This window comes from Poecilia formosa, unplaced genomic scaffold (assembly GCF_000485575.1).
Source record: "Poecilia formosa unplaced genomic scaffold, Poecilia_formosa-5.1.2 Scaffold196, whole genome shotgun sequence".
NCBI lineage: Eukaryota > Metazoa > Chordata > Actinopteri > Cyprinodontiformes > Poeciliidae > Poecilia > Poecilia formosa.
The window spans coordinates 72,517-96,457 of NW_006800135.1; the positions used below are offsets into that span (position 1 = coordinate 72,517).

The 23,941-nt window shown below is 41.3% G+C and overlaps 3 protein-coding genes across 5 annotated transcripts in view; 1 reads left to right on the top strand and 2 right to left on the bottom strand.

The window, feature by feature from the left end:
* Positions 1-1,000: 1,000 nt before the first annotated feature.
* Positions 1,001-11,939, bottom strand: fkbp1b (FKBP prolyl isomerase 1B). Its single transcript, XM_007566632.2, has 4 exons — positions 11,702-11,939; positions 10,334-10,381; positions 3,112-3,224; positions 1,001-1,757 (listed from the first exon to the last, which is right to left on the bottom strand). Exons 1-4 carry the CDS (start codon positions 11,736-11,738, stop codon positions 1,629-1,631), a joined length of 327 nt encoding a protein of 108 aa, XP_007566694.1. The 5' UTR covers positions 11,739-11,939; the 3' UTR covers positions 1,001-1,628.
* Positions 11,940-12,177: 238 nt separating this feature from the next.
* On the top strand, positions 12,178-18,084 carry wdcp (WD repeat and coiled coil containing). 2 transcript variants are annotated; one of them, XM_007566633.2, is made up of 4 exons: positions 12,178-12,308; positions 13,855-15,772; positions 15,919-16,039; positions 17,255-18,084. In XM_007566633.2, exons 2-4 carry the CDS (start codon positions 13,856-13,858, stop codon positions 17,446-17,448), a joined length of 2,232 nt encoding a protein of 743 aa, XP_007566695.1. In that variant the 5' UTR covers positions 12,178-12,308; position 13,855; the 3' UTR covers positions 17,449-18,084. The 2 variants fall into 2 exon arrangements, with proteins under 2 accessions (XP_007566695.1, XP_016534432.1); XM_016678946.1 differs by lacking the exon at positions 12,178-12,308 and having other exon boundaries at positions 13,675-15,772.
* Positions 18,085-18,669: 585 nt separating this feature from the next.
* mfsd2b (MFSD2 lysolipid transporter B, sphingolipid) overlaps positions 18,670-23,941 on the bottom strand; it is a 31,322-nt gene continuing 26,050 nt past the window's right edge. The window contains exons 9-15 of one of the 2 annotated variants that reach the window (XM_016678948.1): positions 23,656-23,777; positions 23,124-23,207; positions 22,847-22,930; positions 22,582-22,691; positions 21,458-21,601; positions 20,724-20,900; positions 18,670-19,568 (exon numbers count right to left, since the gene is read on the bottom strand). In XM_016678948.1, the coding sequence (XP_016534434.1) occupies positions 19,532-19,568; positions 20,724-20,900; positions 21,458-21,601; positions 22,582-22,691; positions 22,847-22,930; positions 23,124-23,207; positions 23,656-23,777 (758 nt within the window). In that variant the 3' untranslated portion in view covers positions 18,670-19,531. Of the gene's footprint in view, positions 19,569-19,653; positions 20,901-21,457; positions 21,602-22,581; positions 22,692-22,846; positions 22,931-23,123; positions 23,208-23,655; positions 23,778-23,941 lie in introns of those variants that run through there. The other variant, XM_016678947.1, reaches the window with a different exon arrangement.

The window sequence follows — 23,941 nt, forward strand, 5'->3', positions numbered from 1 at the left end:
CTATATAAAGTAATCCAAATCTAATTAGAATTCCATAAGACGTATTATTGAATTATGACAAGAAATTATTTGATGACATTTTCTAAATATGTACAAATCTTTTTCTCACCTACCTTGAAGCTCAGAGTAAAAGCTTTAATTTAGTTTTTAAGTTCAGAATATCAAGCAATGTACTTCTGTTCAGCCTGTTAAAAGTATCTGTAAGGCTTCTGTACACTGCCTACATGTGGCCACCCTGCGTAACAGCAAGCATGTACAAATTCCAAGTTGGATCCTGTAATAGTTTGTGAATCCTCTTTAAAATCTTCCAGAGGAGAAAAACCCTGATCAAAGTTTGTTTCTGCTTTGATCAGCAAAAAACATATTCTGTTTTGTTTTTCCAGGTTTTCATAGGACAGAAGATGAGTGAAAAACTGCAAAGGAAAAACCATCACTTTTAAAATATAAGAAAATTTGCAATCTCAGAAAAAGACAAATTAAATGATTTCATAGCTTTTATATTACACATTTATTTGGCAGCTTTGAAATTATTGCAGTTCCATCTTGTTTGGATGTTTATTGGTTCATCTTTATTTTTTACTTGGAAGAAACTTTAAGCTTGTTTTCCTAAAATATTAATAATAAAAAACATTTGATGTACTGAAAATTCTCCTTATAAATGTTGGAATGAGTACATCTTTTCAGTAATACAGGATGCCACAATAGGTAAAATTTGTCGGTCTTTGGCTCAGAAAATAAGCTAGTGTTTTTGTTTTACATGAATTTAATACTTTTTAAATAATATTTTAGGAGATTTCCTTTTAATTCTAGTAAATATATTCTAGTTTTTAAAAAAAAAATCCAGCCCCAAATTTCCAGATCTTGATCAGAGCTTGAATTGCAGTATTATAATAAACTTGGATTCACCAAATTGTGCTTTTCTGGTGTGAATATCATAAAAGAGATTCATGATCACTCTTTTGACTTGATTGTATGAACAATTACAAACAGGACGCAGAGCTCTCAATACAGTACATGCCAAATTTTATTCAGGACTTGGTCAGGAAACTGTTGCAGTGGTAATGGCTCTTCAACAACACTGTACAGTATTGGGTTGCACCTGATAGGGTACACTTGCATTAAATGTACAGATAGGTTATAAAACAAACTGAACAGCAACATCATTCAGAGGATTCAGCAGGACAAGCCTTTATCAAAGTGTCTATGCAGACAGTGGTATATAATGCCCAGGATTGTACGGAGCAGAAACGTGGGATCTTGAACATGTGTACCCGTCCTCTGTTGTGTGAACTGTAAGGCAGTTTAGATTGCAATAGTTTTTGGATTTTTATCCGCTTAAAGACTGTTCAGACAGAACTAACATTAGATGAAATAAAATATAAGAGTAAAAGTAGAGCAGGACGTGGATATCTCTGAACAGAATCTATAACGACGAGATGCCAGTGAAGCAGCAGAAGTTACATTTAAATACTGAAAAGAAGAAGATGTATAAATCAAAAAGAGGAGAAGCGGGCGGAAGGTCGTGGCAGGCAGCAAGCAGGTATGGTCTCCTGTAAGAACAGGTCGTGGCGAATGCAGCCCCCTCCAACCCCCGGTCGACCTTCGACCCTTGTGTCGTAAAGCAGCCGTCACTCCAGCTTGAGCAGCTCCACGTCAAAAATAAGCGTGGCGTTTGGCGGGATGACGCCGGGGTGGCCTGTCGCTCCGTAAGCCATGTCTGGTGTGCAGGTGAGTTTCGCCCTCTGGCCGAGGCTCATCTGAGACGAGGGAAAGAAGACGAACACATCTGGATTTACTCGCAACGCACTTCTCCACAAAACAAATTTAAAATACGAAAGTAGTAAATAACAGAGAAAGTAATTTATATCCATTTACTGGTATATTCATACTATTAGGAAATGTTGCATACAAAATAAAGTTTGCCTGTTATCTCTTTACATGAATTAGATTTAAAAACAAAAAAAACATACAAGCAAGTAAAACCTAAGCTGAAGTATAATGAGATCTCTAATTTTACAAGAAATTTTAGCATATACTCCCTTTAAGTTAATTTTCAAAATTTAGCTAAATTAACACAGAGACAAACTAAACAAATTATTTTCAACTTTAGTGAGATACTGATACCAGCTTACACACAGCTGAAACGGAGCTACCTATACTAACTTACCTAAATCTGGAGATTTGATGTAACTAAAAAAAAATAATTGTTCTCATTTTCCGTTAATGTAATCTCCAATTCGAAGTTCAAATTTTATGCATGAGGAGGTTCCAGTGGAAGCACCACATTAGTGTGCAACCATTGCCAAATCTGAGCCGTCATGTAGCAAACAGTCAAAATAAGGTTGAGAAACATCACCCTGCTCTGCACACATACTGCACCTGCAGGATTCCAAAAATGTTTCAATCTTGACTCAGACTCAGATTTATTGAGTTTTCAGACAACTATTTATAACATCTGAGTAGAAAATATGTATCTATTTGGGTTTCCTTATGTGCATATTCTACAAATTATGAATCAAAATATCAACATTGCTGAGGTTGATTTCTGACTCAGGAAAAGGCTTAAAGGCTTTTTCATCACCTTTTTGGCATCTAGACCAAGTTAGACCAGCCCCATTTCACAATATGGACTGACTCATTCTACACTGAATAGAAAACAAAACAAGTTTTGGATCTATAATACATTTATGTATGACAGTTTCATGCCACTTCAGTGGTTAATGTCTAAAAGAATTGGGAAATGTGCCAACAATCCTCCAGGGCAAGTTCCAGTGGATGTACCACAAACTAATTGAATCATCCACCTTCTATACCAGTTGGGGGTTGCTGGTGTGTCTCTAGCAGTCATTTGGTGTAAGGTGGGCTACACACCAGTCCATCACAGGGTAACACAGAGACACATGGGACAAACAAGCATTCAGAGAGGCCAGTTCCCCTTACAGTTATGTTTTTGGACCATTGGGTGAAGCTGGACTACCTCTAGACATCCCACACATTCAAAGAGAGAACAGGCAAACTCAAAGTACAAAGAGCCCAGGCCAGGATTCTAACCCAGGACATTGTTGCTACAACGCAACAACGTTAACATCTGAAAGCACATTGCCTTCTTACCTGTGCTACTCCTTCCTCCCAGCCTTTTATAACCTCCATCCTTCCAATCTTGAACTTAAAAGGTTTGTTCCTGTCTCGAGAGGAGTCAAACTTTTTCCCGTTCTGCAACATACCTGCCAACGACACAATAAATCCAAACACTTTGAGATAAGGCAATCGCACAAGTGTTGGTTCAAATAAACAAACATGCTTCCGACATGGTCTGCAAACGATTATTAGGCTGGTGTGGTTTCCTTTCTCGACTGCGACGAACAAAAGCAGTGGGAATCTGAAGTCATTGGCCTAGTTTAGTGGATTATTTTTAAAAGTTAACTAGGCCGTCACTTGCATGTATGTAGACCACAGGGAGAAAAGGATAACAAAGGCACAGCGGTACAGGACTCTGCTCCTTCAGAAACGGACCAAACATCCAGGCTTGATAATAAGGTTGGGGCCAAAAAACACTTATATAAAGGCAGAAAAACACTGCTCTTCCTTTGCAGGGTGCTTTAATAACTTCAGAGATGCAATGGCTTGTGAACTTTGAAACCCTTTAAAAGCCGAGCAAGCAAAACAATCACACCCTTAAAAACAGTTTGTTATTGTTCCTGCACAACTGATCTGTACCTGTAAGCAAACCCTGCTCTAAGGACTGGTTTGTCTCCACAACTTGGGAATGAGCCGGGTGTAAATAGTAACTTTGGAAGGTTTGTTAAAGGCATGTACTCTGTACTGATCTACAGAAGATGCCTCTAGCACCAGGTGTAAAAAGGTATTTTAGTATCAACAAAGCTACAGGCCAAAACGCTTGGCATTCTTTGATGAAGGCAAACTTTCAACTGCAGCAGATCTGTAAGAGAAGTCTGCAGATGGTTCGCTGAAGATTTTTGCACAGAAATATACATCTAATTTCTCTATTGCATTTTTCATGTAGAGTATATCCATCACTGCTTCTGCACAACAATTTAGTAAAAACCATTGATGAAGGCTGGCTGAGTTTGTCTACAGAGTAAATTTCACATCTGCACGAGGATCTTTCTTCGCCAGCTGCTAAATTTCTTATTGATCTCTCACTTATAGAGGAGGTTTCTGCACCTACACTATCACATTCAGCCCCATTGTGATGGAGGAAAGACCATCACCATTTCCTTCAATGTTTTTAGTACAAAACGGTGTGGAGAAGGAGTCTTCTGTACAAAGTTTGTTGCACAGCTGAGTGTGTCGCCTAAGTTGGAAAGTGTACACAGAAGGAATTACATACAATATGCAAAATGTGACTCCAAGTAAAACTTTAGTGCTTTTGGAAAAATCTTACAGATCGGGACAATGTTGGCAATGGTGGTGTGGTAGACATTTGACAGAAGTTTGTCCCGCAATCGGTGGGTTGCCAGTTTGATCCCCGCTCCATCCGCCTCTTGTCGTTGTGACAAGAGGCAGATGGACGATGAAGTGAAGCAAGACACTTCATCAACCTCGCGTGCTGGTGATCAGATGGTCCAGTGGTGCCAGTGTAAGGCAGCCTCACCTCTGTCAGATCACTCCAGGGCAGTTGCAGCTACTATCAAGTAGTTTGCCATCATCAGTGTGTGAATGTGTGGGTCATTCATTTTAGCTGAGGAGAAGCAGCTAGCCGCCAAACATGTTGTCATGATTTGGAGGGCTGCTAGCTTAGGGTGGGTGTGAAGAGGTGGTAGCCTTGGCATGAGGTCAGTAATACCCTGTCAGACTTCAGATTCTCTGACAACTTATATCCGGGAATGCATGGAGATATCGAGGACAAACTCCAACTGCGTCCAGGATCCAACTATTCTGACACCACCGAAATGAACCATCAACATCTGACTATGGATAATTTCCAGTGCCTGGTCAAAGCCAATCTGGAAACTCTCACTCCACCAGCTTCTGATGCACCCTACAATATCCTGCAGACACCATCAAAATTTTGAGTTTTAATCTTATGGTAAAACGTTAGCTTGTTTTACCACAAGCTTAATAATTTAGAATTTTGTCCATATTTACACCAGTAACATAAAACAAACTCGGTCGTTTTGGCACGCCACATGGAATGAAAGCACCAGAAAGAGAAAAAAATCCTAACCACCTGCTTACCGAGAGGCTCTGCGATAGTCCCTAATTTAGCTGCCTGTCATAATTGTTTCCAATAAGTGTGAATATTTGGCATTTAAAGTTGGTGTCAACCAAAATGTAGTCATGGTGTCTTGCCCTTCTAGTCATATGAATGTTGATACTGTACTGCTTCTCCTCTTTCGCTTCCCCTAAAATTAGCGAGTCTACAGTTTCCGAGAAGCCTCCGTAGTCCATATATCAATGGCCACGGCCCTTTCCAATCGGGGAGTCAACAGGTTCGCGCACACACCAAGGCAAACGCCACCTGCTACAGGTCATTCGAGTAGCAGGATGACAACTTTTGGCAACAAGCTCATAAAGTGGGTTCAGTTTAGTGAGTTCAGTGGGGGACAATTCAAATTAAAACACTGTCCACAAGAAGGGAGTTAATGGAGGGACGATGACTCTTGTGATTGGACGACGGGGTAGTGGATGACGTAAAGAAGATCCGGAATATATATAACCTACTTTTTTTCTTTTTTTACTGTTGGCATATCTAAGTGGATTTCACGCAAGGTGAAATGTCCAATGAAAAAACGGTGCATAAATTTGGTCAAAAGTAAAAAAAAATAAAAAATAGGAATAATAACTTAACAGAATTATTCTCAATATTTACACTGTGCACAAACAAAGCACTGACCCAGAAGCCATATTGCTGACCACCCAAGACTCAGAGTGTCACTGCTCTGTTATCAGTTTTTGTGTAGCCAAGCCTGGGCGAGGTCTGCAAAAATAAAGCCCAGCCTATCCCTTCCTGCGCTCGGCTCCCAGGCTCTCTCTCCCCGTCAGAGGGTTTCACTTGGTTGTAGGCTGGCGAGACGCCATACCACACAGGGGTGGGTTATTTTTACTCAGTTTACTGTATCCTGTGTTGCCCCTCGTCTAGAAAAGCTGCCAGTAGAGCAGCCCCCTGGGCTCAAGTGCAGATGAACTGAGACGTGTGTAAAGCTATCTGCCGACCAGACCCGTGTCAGTGCTGCATGGTCAACACGTCTTAACGACCAAGTCAAGTCTCGCACATTACTCTTCGTATAATGGAGTAACTTTGAGAAGGAGTACTTAGAATCAATTTATTACTATAGTCTTGGTTGCGTCTTTTTCATGAACAAACAAGGTGTGGTTAATGAATGTAAGCATGCTACAACTTATTTTTCCTCACGACATCTGCCAGGTGTAAGCTGTGTAGAGGGTATTATGTTTACAATCAGAATACGAGCTGTGAAAAAAGTCTGTCAAACAGTCAACCACTCGACAGGAGATGATGTTCGTCTGAATCTCAAGCTGTTTTTTTTCCCCCCTCACTTGCATAAACTCCATACTGTTGGCAGTGAAAACATCCACAGACACTCAAACAACATTTCCTCCCTGGAAGTAGTTTGGCAGCTCGTGACTTTCAGCCTGCTCTTCAGGCGCGCCTCTTAAGCTGTCAAGCCTCAGCTTTGGTGTTCTCAGGTGTCAAAGTCTAGAACCTAAACTTGTTATAGAACAACCCAAATTAGGCTTTCCCCCACTGGTAGTTTTATTTAAGCTAAAAAAAAAAAAAAGAAAAAAGAAACTAGGAGCACTGCTCGTCACAGAAACCCGGTGCCGCCAATCACTCCATTTATCTCGGACTCATTTTCCTTTTTTCGTGCTGGCTGATACCGTATCAGCCTACGTTTTCCTCCTTTGGCGACAGTCTGATATGCTTAGAAACAAGCTTGAGACAGCAGGACTGCAGCTGTTAGAGCTGCCACTCCGTGAGCACATGGACATTTGGGCTTGATGACAGAAACAGGGGCATGAGTGAATGAGAGGGACCCGCAGTGCACTGACAAAGTATTCAAACCTCTTGAACTTACGATTACAAACGATATCTTTCAATAGGATTATCTGTGATGATGAATCCCAACCCTACGTAATGCTTGAATGTGAAGCGGGACAAAAGTTAAACAGGATCTACACTTATTGTAAAATAAAAATATTTGTTAAAAGTTCCCTTGCGATTTTTATTAATGCTGATATCCCAAACACTGAACATTGGATTGAACTGTTTACTTCATCATTTGGAAACAGGACATTTTGGCACAACTGGAAACTAACAACCTAAACTAACCGGCCAGGTAAGGACAGCACTAATCATTAATCATGTAAACACCATGATCCCCACCATTAAGACAAGATTACGGCCAAAGATTTAGAGAGAAGCGGCAAAAGCAAATGAGGTGGATTAGCAAGTGCTTGCCAACAACTGACAGTGTCATCCAGGACATGTTACTGTGGAATATCGTCTCTTTTCTCCGGATATTTGGCTGTTAGCATGTCATGGCGATCATTAGACCGTCAAACACCAACAGTCTAATGTTGCGAGACTGACTGCTACAGGAGATCCTTCCTGTCCACAGCATCAACATCCACGATGACTCATTGAAGGTACCTGGTTGAAATTAGTTATGATAACATTTAACGTCTCTTTAGGACAAACAAAAGTATTTTTGAATTGAGTGTGAATTTATTTCAAATATGGTGGTGGCATCATCATGGTGTGGGGAAGCCTTTTTTTTCAGCAGGAACAAGGCAGTCAGCCAGAGTGGATAGATGGAAGAATCTAAACAAAGAATGAGACATTTTCCCAAGAGGAATGGGTAAAGTTATACAAAAAAGATGATTCATGATGGCTGAACAATCTGTTTAACTTTTCCTACGTACATCGCTTTGAATAAATTTCCACTTCATAATAATATGCTATTTTATGTTGGGCCATCGCATAAAATTCCCCTTAAATCTGCACTTGGAGCAAGACAAAATGTGTAGAATAGGAGGCATGAATACTTTAGAAAAGCACTGTATTCTGCAGGTTTGAGTGCCAGAGCTGGTATCTGCCGCGTTGGCAGTGACCTCTCTGCTAATTTGGGCGATCGCAACTCTCACCGGGAGTCAGAGAGAGGTCACTGCTGCAAATCTTTGTGTCTGTCTGCTCTGGCATGCGAGTGTCTGCACGTCTAAGATCCCTGGGGTGAAAAGACGAGAAATGAAAAAGAAGAGGCACGGCGGTTTTGAAGAGCAACAGAGGAGTTCTGCATTGCTAAATGCTGGAAAACAGAGCAGAGTAGGTCCTTAATCTAGTTATGTCCGGAGAACTATCTCTCTTTACTGTTTAAGGACATGTCTCCATTTCTGGTCAAATAGAATCAGGGCAGGGTTGAGGAAAGGCCAACACTCTCAGATTTTGAATTAAGAGAGTTTAATTAACAAACTCATCCAAGAACCTTCTTTGTGCGAGATTCTAATTGCTTTAAAATAAAACAACTATATTTGATATTTCTGCAATAACGGGAGTGTCTTTAGTCGTTTTCCACAATGTATAGTTTTTACAATTCGTATAAAGAGAAACATTTTCCATCTAATCTGGGCAAATGCATTTTCCCATGCTCATACAATGAGATTTTTTTTAGCCTTTTGTACAGACTTGCTTTGGTTTAACTCTGTACTTTGTAAGGCATTGCCTCCAAAACACCAGCAGCTTACAGGCAAATCCAGCCGGTCGAACGACAAAGAAAATTAAAGATGGGAGGAGGAAACGTCACTTTAAGTTCAACAAGACAATACAGGAGTCCAAGAATAACTGATTTGGAAAACCCTAACCCTATCACTAAATTATTAGTTTTGTGTTAAAAAAAAGAAAGAAAAAAAAAATCGAGACACTTGATCTTTGCTTTGTACTACATGTTGCGCATAATCGTTGTCCCCAAATGGCCAGCCTAAGCCAGGAGACTCCCAACCGAGATCATCCTAAAAAAAAATCTGAAGCCTTTGTCTAAGCTGTTGTTCATCCAAGCCGTCAGCAGACTCCATTAAAGGGACGCAGAAGCCAGTTTTCTCACACAAGACAGGGATTATTAGTATCCTAGATGTCTACTTTGTTAAAATATAAACCAAATATTAAAGAATAAACAATAAAAATTGGTTTCAGACGTCACTAAAAAAACTAGTATTTGGCAAAACCTTTCTATTTGTACATCACTGCTTGCAAGGTGTCATTCTCCAGACGTTCCACAAGGTTCTGCTTTGGGACCCCTGTTTCTTTTGCTCTCATCTTATTGGTCTAATATTATTTTGTAAAGATATCTCATATCACTATTATGCAGATGATGCCCGGATGTATATTTCTTTTCTTCCAAATTAAGATTCACTAAAATGCATCGCTTCCACTAAAACCTAATTGGCTGACAGTTTTCTTTATTTAAACGAAGAAGAAAATTGAAAATTATCTTCGCACCAAAGCACTAAAGATAAGAAGATCACTGGGGCCATAAGTGTTTGAGCTAAATCCACAAAGTTTAGCTGATAAATAGTTACTCATCAGAACATCCTTGAATTTTATTCAGCTGAAAGTGACTCACACATTAGTTAAACACAGCTGAACTCTGGGCCAAATAAACATTCAAATTACTACAATGGCAAAGAAGAAAAGCCTAGAGGCAATGCCACAAAAATACCAACACTTATCCAGTTTACGGTAGAAAACGTGCCAGAGTGGGTCTGGTTCTATATGCACATAAAAGAAAACACGTGATGCCGACAGATGACATGTGAACTAGGTTCTGTTTACTTTCTGTCTGACCTAGTTGTCTGGACACTCAACCCCGAGGCACAGAACAGCCCAAATTTATTTCCCCAAACGTCTCCATGTCTTACTGCCCCACCTTAAAACAAGGCCTTCTGACAAACAGGAAAACGAAAGCAGATGCATGAATGTGTGTGTGTGTGTGTGTGTGTGTGTGTGTGTGTGTGTGTGTGTGTGTACGTGCATGCGTGCGTGTGAGTGACAAGCCGAAACAGACTCTGGCAGAGGAAAACATCTGACTTCTCTTTCAGAACCAAAGCAAACTAATGGTGCCTGACAGAGGAGGCGCAGCCCCGCAGAGCTTATGAAACTCAAACCAACACGCAGGTGCACCAGCCTGCAGAATGTGGGAATTGTGCGAGCGAGCGACGTGTAACATGAGCAGAGCAGACCACGTCCAAAACGGGCAGATTTCCTCTTTCAGCAGCAAGGACAAAGGAAGGATGCAGAGTTTCAAGAGAATCAGGATATGAGAAAAAAACAAAACAAAACAAAAAAACAAACAATTACCTATGTAATGAACAACACATGTTTGGCCTTTCTTTGGAAATGTTCGCCCTGTTAAGAAAAGAAAGAAAACACATATTAGTGTATGCACACACACTTCTGAGAAGGAGAGGATTATCTTGTAATTCAATAGTTATGAAACAATATATATATTTTTTAGATGCAGGTTTTTTGTTTTTTTTTTTTGCCGTTTTATGTTGTTTCCTATTTTCCACATCATTTTAAGTTAAACTTTTTTCCGCAAATTGGTTTATTTTTCTATTCTGTAGTAAAATGTTTGAGCTGCATGTTAGAATCTGGGATGGATTTAAAAAAGAAAACATGGAAATGAGTTGTTAAAAGGACCAATACAGATTTTAGAGATGCACGAATCAGTCAGCCAAATATCAGATTCTGTCAATATTACCTTCATTAAAAGCAGACTGACCAGCTTTTTTTTTTTATTCATAAAAAGACATTTTTGTTTCATTTTCTGAGAAACAAGCTGTAGAAACGGGGGGGGAAAAGGGAGAAAAACTCAATAATCTGGTCAGAGTTAAAAAATAAAAAAACAGAAATTGTTATCGCCCTTTGAAATCCTGTTCAGTGCATCTTAAATAGATTTGATTATCAAAGATCTTTATCAGTCATGAATGTGCACAGAAACCAAACAGGTCATAGTGCGTCATAGTGAGTCTCATGGCTTCATGGAGCTTCAAGGGAGCTCCATGAAGCCATGGGGTCACTTTCTAAAAAACTTTGCATTTCATGCATATTCCATTACACAGTTGTGTTTTTATTGACATATTTGTGGGAGGGAAAAACTCATCCCTATATTGTTTTAAGTTTAAGTTCCACGATCTCCAGGATCCAAACCTCTGCTTCCTGCCTTCAAGCCTGGAGACTAACTTCATTCGGATCCGTCACTCCCTTGTGGCAACAGTAGCCTGCATGCATTTTGCTCCGAGTATAAATATAATCTGCTTACTTTTGACAATGAGAGTTAGGACACAGGTTCTGCTTCCTTACTTCAGTTTTTGTCCGAAATTATGGTAACAAATTTCTGATGCCAAAACAGTAATTTTCGGAGTCCCATTATGTCAAATTGGTAGGACTAGCACGTTTCATTGTGAGTATGGAGCGCTCTGGAAAGATGCCATGCAAGCCTTTCAGTGAGGATGAGCCCCTTCAAGATTGAGCGTTATCACACAACTCTAATTATAGCTCAAACAGGTTTTTAACTATCTACGCCAACTCGTAATATTCATTTATAAAAATTGCACTTTTGGAACGGCAACATTATTCACGAGTACCACGACATTCCAGGGAGTCAGCAACAGCACCACTTCCCACCCCGCATCAAAGACAACCCAGGCGGCTACATTTACTTACCATCACCAGGAGATATGGTCTCGACTTCTACGCCCATGGTTGTGCTACTTTGAAGGCTAACTAAGAAACATAAAACCTAAAAAGCCCTTTCAACAGCCGGCGTTGCCCTCTTTTGCGGCTACAAGTCGGGCTTAATCGATTGAAATCATGTATTCAGCGGACTACCATCGACCCCCGCAGCCTCGACCAGCCGTCACACGGAGAGCCCAGATATTCTGTCGCGAGACACAGTCGAGAACTACAACTACATCACGTTCTTGCGCCCCATCGGGGAGATGCTAGCTCTTATTGTTCGTTTGTCTGTTTGGTTTATTTTTTGCCTAGTTGTGTGTGTTTTTTTTTTTTTTTTTTTTACGAGATTAAGTATTTATTTTATTTTACAGCCAATAAAAGTAACGTTTTATAAAGCATTCAAAGAGGCAAAACAGAAATTCTTGGTCAACAAACTACATATCCCATAATGCACTTACACTTGTGCGGTTAGTTTTGTTTCCGGGTCATTCACGAGAGCAACGTTGTAGGCACATTTTAGCTGGTAACAATGTGAAGAAATGGTGTTTCTATGCTTTTGTCACGTTTTCAAACGAGACGGCTGATGCATTTTCAGGTATGCTGAGTAAAGTTGCATGTTTGTGCCGTCTCGTTCGTAATTTGATTTCACAACTTAAAGCTACTTGCCAGACTTGTCTGTAAAATTTGTGAACTCACTGTAGAAATAGCCTGTGACCCCATAGATCATATCATCATGCTCAATTTTTAAAAGTATTTTTGCTATTTTGTTTTGAGTTCCATTTTAAGCACTTGCAGGGAATACGGAATTCACTGCAAGTGCTTCAGGTGATATCAAATAAGGCAGATTATCTAAGTTATTTTGGAGCGTTTATTTGTTTGATTGTGGATTCAAGTAGGTTTGCGTAGTAACTTGATAGCTTCAGCAAAATGCTGGAGCCAAATATGAGGATATTGCATTGATTTCTGCCAAATTTGGCAACAATATGGCATAAGATGCGATGTGTCAGGAGGACCAGGGCAGAATAGCAGAGTCTAGTTTATGTACTTGGTGGAGATCTTCAGTCTGATGTTTTTTTCAAAATGTAAATGCAGAATTTTGAGTATTTTTAGTCTAAGAAGACCTTTTAAGTGGGGTGACAGACATAAAAAATTATTTATAAAGAAATTATATTTTCCTTTTTTTTGTCATTCTTATCATAACTTAAAAACAAAGACAGCATCGTCATTGCAATAATCTTTATTGTCCCTCGGTGGAGAAGTTCATGTGTACCAGTAGCAAAGTAACTGTCAACTCAAAGGATGTAGATCTAAACAAAAATACAAATATAAAAACAGACCTAAGAATAACATACTGTACATTAATGGGAACTAAGAAGATAACATACTGTACAGTAAGGACACATTTATAACATAGGAAAATACTGAGCATTTATTAATAACAGACTCCAATCCAAAGAAATATGCAACTGAGTAATGTAAAATAAAGAAATAAAGAAATCTACAAAACATCTTTGTGCACCAATATTTTTTTTATTTCACATTTCTAGAATGCCAAATATGTACATAAAGTAATTATATGGGAAAATTCAAATCTGAACATATTGATCCCACTTAAAATTCTGAAGATCTTTTTTTAATGTCAGTGACTGAAAGAAACCCACTATAGGATATAATAATGTTTCATTTACTCCATCTTCTCCATATTTTACTTAAGGTACCAGATTAAGATCCCAGATGTATATTTGCTTCTTTGTGTACTTTTACATCTGTTCCCTTAGTACTTGAGCTTAAGATCTATTTTGTAAGGCTTACTACCAACTTTCACCATATCTAAAAAAAGACAGTGCGGTGACCCACTCAACACAGCATTAATTCCCTGGGCTCCTAACTGTACGTTGTTAAGGTCATCCGGCATAAGCAGCTGTAGGTGTTCGTCACGACAGCCTCAGCTCAGGCAGAGGGGGATTAAAGCGTGTACTTGGGAGGAGACACAGGAGAGGCTTTTGCTGTTCTTAATCTGCACAGGTAGCAATAGCTACCCTTGTTCAAATAGTAACTCAGCTAGGTCTCTGTCATCAATGCTTCTTTTTTGAGACGTATATTTTTGACTTCATCTAAGAATTTTTTTTTGTTCCTTTCAGGATGGATCTTGGTAAAGCAAAGCTGCTTAGGAGTGGACTCAACACTCTGCACCAAGCCATCCACCCTGTGCACGGGATTGCATGGACAGATGGAAAGCAGGTCTGCTTGACGGCTCTCTACTTCGTCAATGGCGAGGTGAAGTTTGGAGACACCAACGTAATCGGGCAGTTTGAGCACGTCTTCGGACTCTTCTGGGGCCCGCTGTGCTGCTCGGACTCCCCTGCTCTTCTGGCTGTCCAGCACAAGAAACATGTCACGGTGTGGCAGCTTCAGCTCAGTGCTCTTGAGCAGAACAAGCTGCTGTGCACGCAAACCTGTGAGATGAGTGAGCCCTTTCCCTTGCTTTCTCAAGGCTGCGTCTGGCATCCTAAACTGGACATGCTGGCTGTGCTGACGAAGCGAGACACGTCCGTGTTGTTTTCTGTCAGGGTCGACAACAGGAGGATCAAAGCAGACATCAAAGGCAGTGGGCTCATTCATTGCGCTTGTTGGACTAAGGATGGCACCCGCCTGGTGGTGGCTATTGGCAGTGCTCTGCATTCATTCATCTGGAATGACATCCAGAAAAGCCTGGTGGCATGCACCTTTTGCCCTATCTTTGACGTGGGGGGCTACATCTGTGCAATTGAGGCCACCGGGGAAGCCCAGGTAGCTGTGGCTACAGAGCTACCGCTTGATAAATTATGTGGACTAAACTCCGGGATAGCTTTTGACCTGCCGGTAGAGACCGAGACCCTGCAAGGTCAGGGCTCGCACTTAGTCATGGCAGACGATGATGGCATTCTGGATTCGAGAAGGCGGTCTTTTGAGTCAGAGAGATCGTTTATCCCCAGCTCAGGCCCCCTTGATCTTACCCATCTCCTGGCGAAGCACCGTCGCTCGGACCCCAGCCCCCTTATCCACTTGCGCCGCAGAGACACGGTGACAGGTTCTGGGCAGGACAGCTCTCACCTCGTTCTGGTTACATATGAGCGAAAGGTAACTATGACCCGCAAAGTCAGCATTCCAGGGATTTTGGTCCCTGACATCGTTGCTTTTGATCCTCGTGCCTCCACAGTTGCAGTTGCTTCCAATACCTGCAACATGGTTCTCGTTTACTGTATCACACCGTCTGCTATGCCCAACATCCAGCAGATTTCTCTGCAGCAGAACGAAAGACCCAAAGGTGTCTGCTTCCTCAGTGACAAGGTGCTGCTGTTGATGGTGGGCAGGCAGAAGACTACCGATCCTGCCTTCCTTCCGTCTTCCAACACGGACAAATATATTCTTCGCCTCATATCCAAAGAGCTGATATACGACGGAGAAACAGCTATTGCACCATCCCCCTCTGCTCTCAACCATGAGTCTTCTTCTAATTTCTGCGCAGGGATTAGGAGGCACTCAGAGCACCTGTCAAAGGATGACAGGGAGCGGGCAGGGATAAAAGACTTGGTTCTGCCTGGAAGGATAGTTTGTTCGCCAGGGAGCAGACGCAGGCTGGTCGAGGAGATCAGGAGCAACGAGCCCTGCCCCGTCACCACCTCCGTGGACTTCTCTGAGCGGCAAGAAAGAGCCTCCTCCAGAGCCTCGTCCATCACGGTCGAGAACTTTGACATGGACCACGTCAATCGAATGGCCAGCCTGGCAGTGGGAGGCCAGGCCAGCAGAGACTCCAGCCGGGCAAGTTCTCCTCGCTTCGAGCCATCGGAGAAGCTCCACTCGGAGCCGCCGACACTACCCATGCCTGAGAAAACGTCCGGACGGACCAGAGAGCGCTCCCTGGAACAGCTTGTTCACAACATGGAAAGGCTTTTTACACGCTTCGCAGACGTACAACAGTGCCTGACTGAAATCAGAGATTATACGCAGAACGGCAAGAAGGCCCCAATGGTCTATCCCAACGTAACTGATCCCCCGTATGTCAATGTCACATGCCAGGTAATGTTGTAGTGAGTCGTTTAGTCCTTACCAAGCACATCTTGTCTATCCATTGTCCTATGCAGTAACTACAACCTTATTTCGACATTGTTTGACTTTTTACACAAGAGCTGGTACTGATTTTCACTGTGTGTTGGCACACGCAGAAGCAGTTATCGGAGAATGTGTTCATCGATGAGAGGAGGCCAGTACTTCTGTGTGATGGGAAGCTGTGCCTGCGTGCCATCCAAGACCTTTACAACCTTACCTCTGTGGAGATGATGTACGGTATGTGTAGAAGAATAGAACTACCATTACCTAATGGTGAAATGCGTGTCTTTTTGTTTTACTGTCGAACCAAAAGTGGTCTTGGAAGTCCTCTGTGTCTCATAGCACGCAAGATTAATCATGTTGTGACAGAGAGTACAGAGTTAATCAATGGAAACCACTAGGAGGAAACTCCTTAGTCTTCTTAGGTCAGTCCCTCGCTGCGTGCAGTTCAGGAAACCTCGCTCGATGGGCTTCCTCCTTCTGACCAGGAGCAGTTGGGTGCTTTTACTACCTGAGCCGACTCTCTTTACACATCACCTTTTAGCTACAGCCAACAAAAACTGTTTACTCCATAGAGAATGTCTTTTCAAAGAGTTAATTGTTACCTCGACAACATAGTCTGATATTGTTCTTCTGTTAACGTGCCTCAGCTATTATTGGAAGTGATTAGACGCCTAGATCAGATTACAGGGTTTAAAACAAAAGCAGCTTATCATTCCTGATAGGCAAAGTGTTGTTTTTGTTTTGCTTTTGTTTGGTTACTTTCTTCTGATTAACCAGCTCATGTTAACTCAACCTGGCAGTGTTCATATTTGCCCAAAGGACGTTGGTTTTGCAAGTATAGCTAGGCCAAGGACACCTCCACAAATGACCATTGCCAAAAACAAAATGATGTGGGGAAGGAAGAGGTTTGCCAAAGAACACATGGACTGGCCTAAAGAGAAATGGCACCTTTTAAGAGCTGATGGAAATTAGTTTGTTCTTTTGTTCTAGGCGCTGCAGTTTGTACTGTAAACACAGCAAAGTATGCTTATAACTCTGCAGAGGACCGTTGCCTAAAATCACATCTATCTTGTCTTACCAACTATTAAATGTTGAAATGCTCCATCAAATCAGTGAAATAATGACGGATATTGTCACTTTTAAGAAGACTGAATATGTGAGGCTTCCGCTATATTGCGGATTCTAAGAGAACTGATGGCCCGGATCACTTCAGGCACTTTTTAGCAGCTTTTGGAGGGTCTTTGTGACTAAAGAAAACCAAGCCAACTATATTAGAGTTATTTAACAGCTTCAGCTATTTGGCAGATGTTTTTGCTACTTTCTGCTGTTGAAGCAACAACTGAAATATAAAAAGCTAAATGGGGGCTTCTCTAAAATGGGAAATGGACGGTCGTTGCTCTTTTCAACTACAGCATGGAACGCTAACAGTCTTGTGTATTTCTTTTCCAGGACCGTTGTGGATCGTACTTGTGGCAGACGCTGATGGCTTTGTGCCTCTGACATTTAAGCCCAAAGATGAACTGACGGTGCGGAACGGGAAGAGGAAATCTACCCTCCGGACTCCTGGAAGTCCAGAGAATTCCTGTCCATCCAGTCCAGCCCCGAGCCAAAGCCCGACAACGACTGCAGAGGCCTCCGTGTAGTAGCTCCTGACACACCTGTACAGACTCTCGTAGTAGTGTTTCTCTTTGACTTTCAAACCTGTGAGGTCAATGCCACAGAAACCCACTGTTCATACTGCAAATTATATTTTTATAGTAAGAAAAAAATTTTGTTTCTAAAGAGTTTCCCTTTCAGATGGGATATTTATGAGATTACCTTAAAAAGTTCCTATATTTTTGTTCTTTGAGGAAATTTAATTCAGTCTTTACAGTCTTCCTTTCTAAATAGCTACAGTTCTAGAGTGTAATTCTAAACTATTCAAGATGTGTCCCCTGCCAATATTATGTTATTTTCTCCCAAAAGAAGTGTAAGATTCAGTTTTTACAACTAAAATGTCTAAAATTTCACTTTTCTGCTTTACGGTTAACCTCAAATATAAAACTGTTAATGTTGTACCGTAAAAATTAGGAGTGTTTAAAGCGTGTTCAAAGTGTTTAAAGCCACCTATTTTCTTGGTTGATGGCAGTAACACATCTGACCACAAGAGGGTGCAACACTCCACCAATTCTCTTAACTGCATGGTCAGTTAAAAAAAAGCAACAATCCAGTCATATGGTTTTACTTTTAAGAACATAAAATAAATGTGCTCTTGCTATTGTTGCAAAAATATAGAAAGCTAACCTCAAGTGTAAAAAAGTCAATCAAAATACAAATATATGTGTGTGTATGTGTGCGTGTATGAAACTAAGTACAGCCCATAATTCAAACCAGACTTCAGTCAATTTCTCATTGTTGAGAACTGTAGTCTTATTTTCCTAGATATTACAAGTAGTATTCACAGCCATTCGTTTCTTCCAGCCCGCTTCACGTCCGTCAACTGTATTTCAATCAAATGGAGGTTTGGCCATTTGCACTTTGGTCCCATCTCTTCATAGGACATTGTTCCAAATGTTTTGCGGCTTATCGGCTCAAATTTTTCTGCCAGTTTCTTTCTAGAATTCTGTTTTTCCATAGTCATCCAATCCAAACAAGCTGGCCATCTTTTTCTAGATCATATTGTCTTGAAATGTACAATATTTCAAGACTTAGCCTTCACTGGGCTAAGTAAACCCAGTGAAGGCTAAGTTGCAGCTCCTGGGTTTTTGCGGTTTCTCTAAACATTACGCAACTTGCTGTTGCTTTGGGGTGAATTTGCAGAGAAATTCACACGAGGAGAAAATGTCACCCGTCTTAAACACTTTATTTTTGTAAAAAAAAATAAATAAATAAAAAAATCTTAGTTGAAAATGGCCTTAACCCTTTCTAGATTGATGGACAGCAGCAGTTGCTTATTTACAATCATTGCTGTTGCCTTTGCATTGCGTCGACAAACTGCTTAGTGGGAGTTTCCTTGTTGGTGACCACTTAAACGGTGCACCTTTTCTGGCTTGTAGGAGGGATGTACTTACTTCATCACATATATTCTCTTGGTTTGGAAAAAAATAAAACCTATGACATGTTTGATGGGATACAAACATATGGCATGTTTGTATCCCATCAAACATGCCATATGTACACTGTACCTCATGTACACTTGAGGTGAGATTTTAAAACTTGGTAAAGACCAGATTGGTTTTATGATGTTCTTATGGATACAATTCCAGAATTGAAAGAGGGTGTACTTTCTTCTATACCACAATGGTAAATGTTATTTATGTCTACCAATAAACGTATATCGTCGTACAACTGGACCCCATTTTTTCCCCCCCATACGTTTAATTGCAACACCTCCACACTGAAGAAACACACAAGAGATTTATTTGGTCCCATCCCGTCTCTATGGCGTTTATTCATCATCTGTCATCAATCTTTCTGTAATTATGTATCATAAATAAATAACAGCATAGAGTTAAACACAGCAAATAATATACATTCATCTATATAAATCATGTATATGTTTATATATATATATATATATATATTCAAGATGACTATACAGTATGTGTGGCAGTAAAACAAAAAATGTTTACATTAAAACTATTTCCATATTTGACAGTGTAATATACACCAAAGAGCAACATTCCAGCCTCATGACTGGAATCCGTGGCTTTGTGAATTCGCTCCAACATCCTGCTCACGCGCTACTTAAATCTTCGTAGGTTCGAAGTCGATGCTTTGCTTCCTGCGAGAGACATCAGTATCAGTGCTACATTCGTACCACAGGTAGAAAGTAAACATACAGAAGGTTTCCCAAAACCCCTTTTTTGTTTGTTTGTTTTCTTCATCAATCTACAACAGTTATTTGGCCACAGCTTACAGCAAGATTTAGCTGTTCCCAATTAAAACTCCTGAGGTCAACTCATTGCATGGTGATCTTTGTTCATGACGCGTTCGGAGACAAGTCAGGATGCAGGGAAAGTCAAATGTAGGAAAACAGAGGAGAAATCCTTTCCACGCCGCTCACAGTCTCAGTTTACATTCAAACAAGACGATTCATTCGACCACACGGGTATCTCCAGATAATGGCAGTGCACTCATGCGCCTCTTCTGAGCTAGCTAACTAGGTCACATTTTAACAAATGTGTACATTTAGATTTGAAATTGTATTCATTAAGCCAAGGTTTTCTTTGTGACAGGAAGTGAGATATATGACCTCTTTTTGTTTGTTTCTTTGGAAGCAAAACTATTTCTTAGATTTTACTGACCTTTTACCAAATAGCATGTTGAAAACTATTTATACCCTATGAGTTGTTTGGCTTTGATGATTTAATGGCACATTTCTGTAACTTTTAATATATCCATATTTGTTCACTGTATTATCTATTTGTTGGATTGTGGGACTTTTGACCCTCGTCTGAGCTCTTCTAATTGGAAGAATTGGAACTCCCCCCCGCCCCCAAGCAATTGACGTCACCAAAAGACCTAGTGAAGAATCTGAACACTTACAGAAGAAATATGTTTTTGACTTTTAACACAAAAAGATCCTGTGAGTTGCTTTGTTTAGTCACTGCAAAGTTTCGTAAGTAGGTTGATGAAGAAACCAAGGAAAAGCAGGAAGTTCAGAGCCCATGAACCTTAAATATTTCATCTAACTACATGTGTTCAGATGCTGTATCTTTAAGATACCTGGAGTCCCCCTGAGTATTTACATTGGTGGATCACTTTGGTACTGCCACCACATTACAGCAGCATTTTTCCCCCCCTCTCACCAGTTTTTTTTTTTTTTTTACATAAAGTCTTTCGCAGCAAGTTTGCAACAGTTTGGAAGTTGAAAGGAAGGACAGACTTGAAGGATTAGAGCTTTTCCCGCAGTTGTGCATTAATGATTTCTACACACCGTAGCTCGTCCAGCCAGAGTTTATTCCTGCGCCGTACATCTTCGGTGATGGGATACAAAACCAGGATCATTAACCCCGTGACGATGAAGGCTATGGGAGCGGCGCCGATCAGGAGCTTGAGGGTGTACACCACAGGAGGGGGCTGTGAGCAGCCGCGGGTTTCGTATCCAGCAAACCTATGAAGATGTACAGGTTCTGTTTGGATGCGGGCCATATAGGAACAGATATAGAACCATGATGCTACAAAACTACCAAACCGATACCTCTAAGAAAACAAAAATGCTGACTGACCCATGGCGTATTGCACCAAAAACAACTTGATGATTTTGGCCCAACTGGCAAAGAGTTTTGGCAACACTTTGCTACATTAAAGTTTTAGCCTCTCTCAACCTCTTCCAAAGACAAAACACTCTAGCTAGAAGAGCTTACAAACCCCCCGCCCCCGCCCCTCCAAAAAACACTGCACTGAACAAAAGTATGTTTAATGTCTGATAAAGATCAATGGAAATGATTACTTTTAGGCATTGGTGTCAAATACAATTGTATAGGCTTTTAGAAAATTTGATATATTTCATTTTTACACACAATGCTTCTGTATACAAGCTCAAGTTTAGTCAAATACATATTGATGTTTGGCATTCTTTTAAGACTTAGAAAGGACCAGATTACATTCCACTACACCCTGAAACATCAAACAACCGTGTTATTACAGGTGAACTTCTTCGAGACTCACTGCAGGCAGAGGGTGGACACTCCCAGGGTGATGCCAGCGGCGAACTTGACGAAGAAAACGTAGAACGAATAAAAGATGGCTTCATGGCCTTTGGAGGAGCTGTTCGTCAGTCTGAAATCATCCACCACATCTGGCAGCATGGACCTGGATTGAATGCACACAAAAAATAAACAAGGAGCTATGAAAATAGAGTCTCGCGATGGAAGCTGCAAGCTTCCCTTAAACGCCCAGAGTAACTCAAGCACTTGGCAAAACTTTAAGCTAATGCTCTTACCTTATTTCCTCACAAAACCGCTAGAGATGTTAGCAAATCATTACGTGATGCCAACTTTAGGCTGTCCGATGTAACGGTGGGCTAAAATTACAGAGCTAATGACACGATCAGATGATGAGCAGAGGGTGGAATCGCTGGACCACAGGCAGAATAAACATTTAGCCCCTTCCAACGTAAACATGCCCCCCTATAGGGAGGCTATAATTTGAGAAAAAAGGAGGGGGAAAAGAGACGAGTGCTAAGCAGTGACAGCCAAAAAAGCGTCTGGGAGGCAGATGTAAAGATACCTCCGGAGTTGTGTTGTGGGAGCCGTGTGATGGCACGAAAGATTTACAACAGACGCCGCATCTCCTGTCTTCCCCCCCCCCAACTGATGTCACTTTTGTGACATGAAGTGAAGTGGATAATTGGATGGAGCCCTGTGGGGCATCAAATCATCATTAACAAGACGCTAATGACTGTTTCTGCTAACATGGGCAGCTTTGTGGTGCTGATGGGCAGATAGGCTAAAGTTTCTAATTAAATTAACATTTCTTTCATATGGGAGAAAAGCAGATGACTAGCTGTATGTGTGAAGTTAGTTATACAGTTGAAGCCAGATATTTACAAATAAAACCATTTCATTTTTTTCTTATCAGACTTTAAATCAGATGAAAAGTCTATTTGCTAAAAGTAAGAAAAATAAGAAACTGTTACATCCTTCAAATTCACAACTTTTTTTAATAGACTTTAGTGTGTCTAATCAGGGCACAAATGGTTTAAAGTGACTCTCATCGGCATCTTGGAGCAAAAACAAAATCCCAATCGGGACACAGTGGTAATATGTGGGATGTGTTGCAAAAGGCCTCACCATGGCAGTAGCAATGATGCGGCGATGCTGAGCCCAGAGGAGACAGCCACAATGTAAGCCACCACCAAGTTAGGGATGAACACCAGCAACATGGAGAAGGGCATGATCCACTAAAGAGACAAACAAGCGCAAGTGTTTCCAGATGTTTACACGTGAGGTCAAAAAGATGTTTATGTGACTGCGGAAGCTGGATTTCGCACACCCGATGACAAGATGGCGCAAACAAGGAAGTTCGACGTCGCAAAACCAAAACCAGGATCCTTACCGTGATGCCACAAAAAGCTGCTGTCTTCTTCCCAAATCTCTTCAGGAACCACTGCCAGAACGGTATGCTTAACAGCGCAGAGACCTGTAGGAGGGACGAGACGAAGCAGATGGTGTGAAACACTTAAAAAATTTGATTCTAAATGAGACTCGACATCGTCGTTAAGTTAGAATTGTGAAAAGTTTTTTTTTTTTTTTTTTGTTTTGTTTTATTTTGTTTTGTGTTGTGCTGTAAAATAGATCTTGTAAGCGAATAGGAAGTAAATCTGACGACTCACAAGGATCACCACCACGATGTTCTGGAAGTGCTCCCTAAGTCCGGCAGCGTAGGTGCAGAAGAGCACAAAGTTGGACTGTGTCAGCTGCAGAAATCAGAGAGGGGACATTCAGATACTCAGATATGCGGCACAGTCGATGGAGGCACTTGGCATGCTGCAGCTAGTGCCAAACAAAGTGACTGGAGAAGCTGCTGACGGTTGAAGCTTTCTGCTGTGTTTTGTTCCCCCTCAGAGACTCACACGGATGACAGTTGACACAAAAAAAAAAGATAGGAAAAAAAAACAATCCAGAAAGCTTGGGAAGTCTCCTTTAATCTAAATTCTGTAAAGATGCCAGATGCGCCACACAATAGGCCCTGTCAGTATCGCCCAGAGGAGACCAGGAACTCAAAGCCGCAAACATACAGTAGGTGTTCTTTTACACAGATCAAACGAGCCGGAGCGGCAGGAATGCTCCCACGCTGTCAGCACTCATCACGGCTCCCGCTTAATGCGACGCTGTGTCTGACGAGCGTCTCACCGAGACAATTACCTGAACTGCGACGGTGATGAGGAGGAATGCGGCTGTCAGGATGATGTACGGCCCGTGTCCCATCACTTTGAGGAAGCCCTGCACGAAGGGGACCTGCTCGTCCGTCTTCGAGCCGTAGGGATCTGAAAGATGGGGGATAAACACACGCAGCCTATCAGATAACATGCAGTAAGGGAAAGGCGATAGATTTCCTCAGTGGGACTACTGGAACTGCCCCTGCAATGCGGTGGGTAAGGTTCGTGTCTCTCCGAGCCATCATTTATGGAGCAATAACTATTTGGCTGCA

Excerpts from the sequence above, each read along its gene's own strand:
- fkbp1b (XM_007566632.2), bottom strand. The coding sequence starts at position 11,738 with ATGGGCGTAGAAGTCGAGACCATATCTCCTGGTGATG. Across the intron at positions 10,382-11,701 it reads GACCATATCTCCTGGTGATG|GGCGAACATTTCCAAAGAAA; the intron begins GTAAGTAAATGT and ends TTTTCTTAACAG. Across the intron at positions 3,225-10,333 it reads ATGTGTTGTTCATTACATAG|GTATGTTGCAGAACGGGAAA; the intron begins GTAATTGTTTGT and ends TGTCGTTGGCAG.
- wdcp (XM_007566633.2), top strand. The coding sequence starts at position 13,856 with ATGGATCTTGGTAAAGCAAAGCTGCTTAGGAGTGGACTCAACACTCTG. Across the intron at positions 15,773-15,918 it reads ATGTCAATGTCACATGCCAG|AAGCAGTTATCGGAGAATGT; the intron begins GTAATGTTGTAG and ends TGGCACACGCAG. Across the intron at positions 16,040-17,254 it reads CTCTGTGGAGATGATGTACG|GACCGTTGTGGATCGTACTT; the intron begins GTATGTGTAGAA and ends TTTCTTTTCCAG.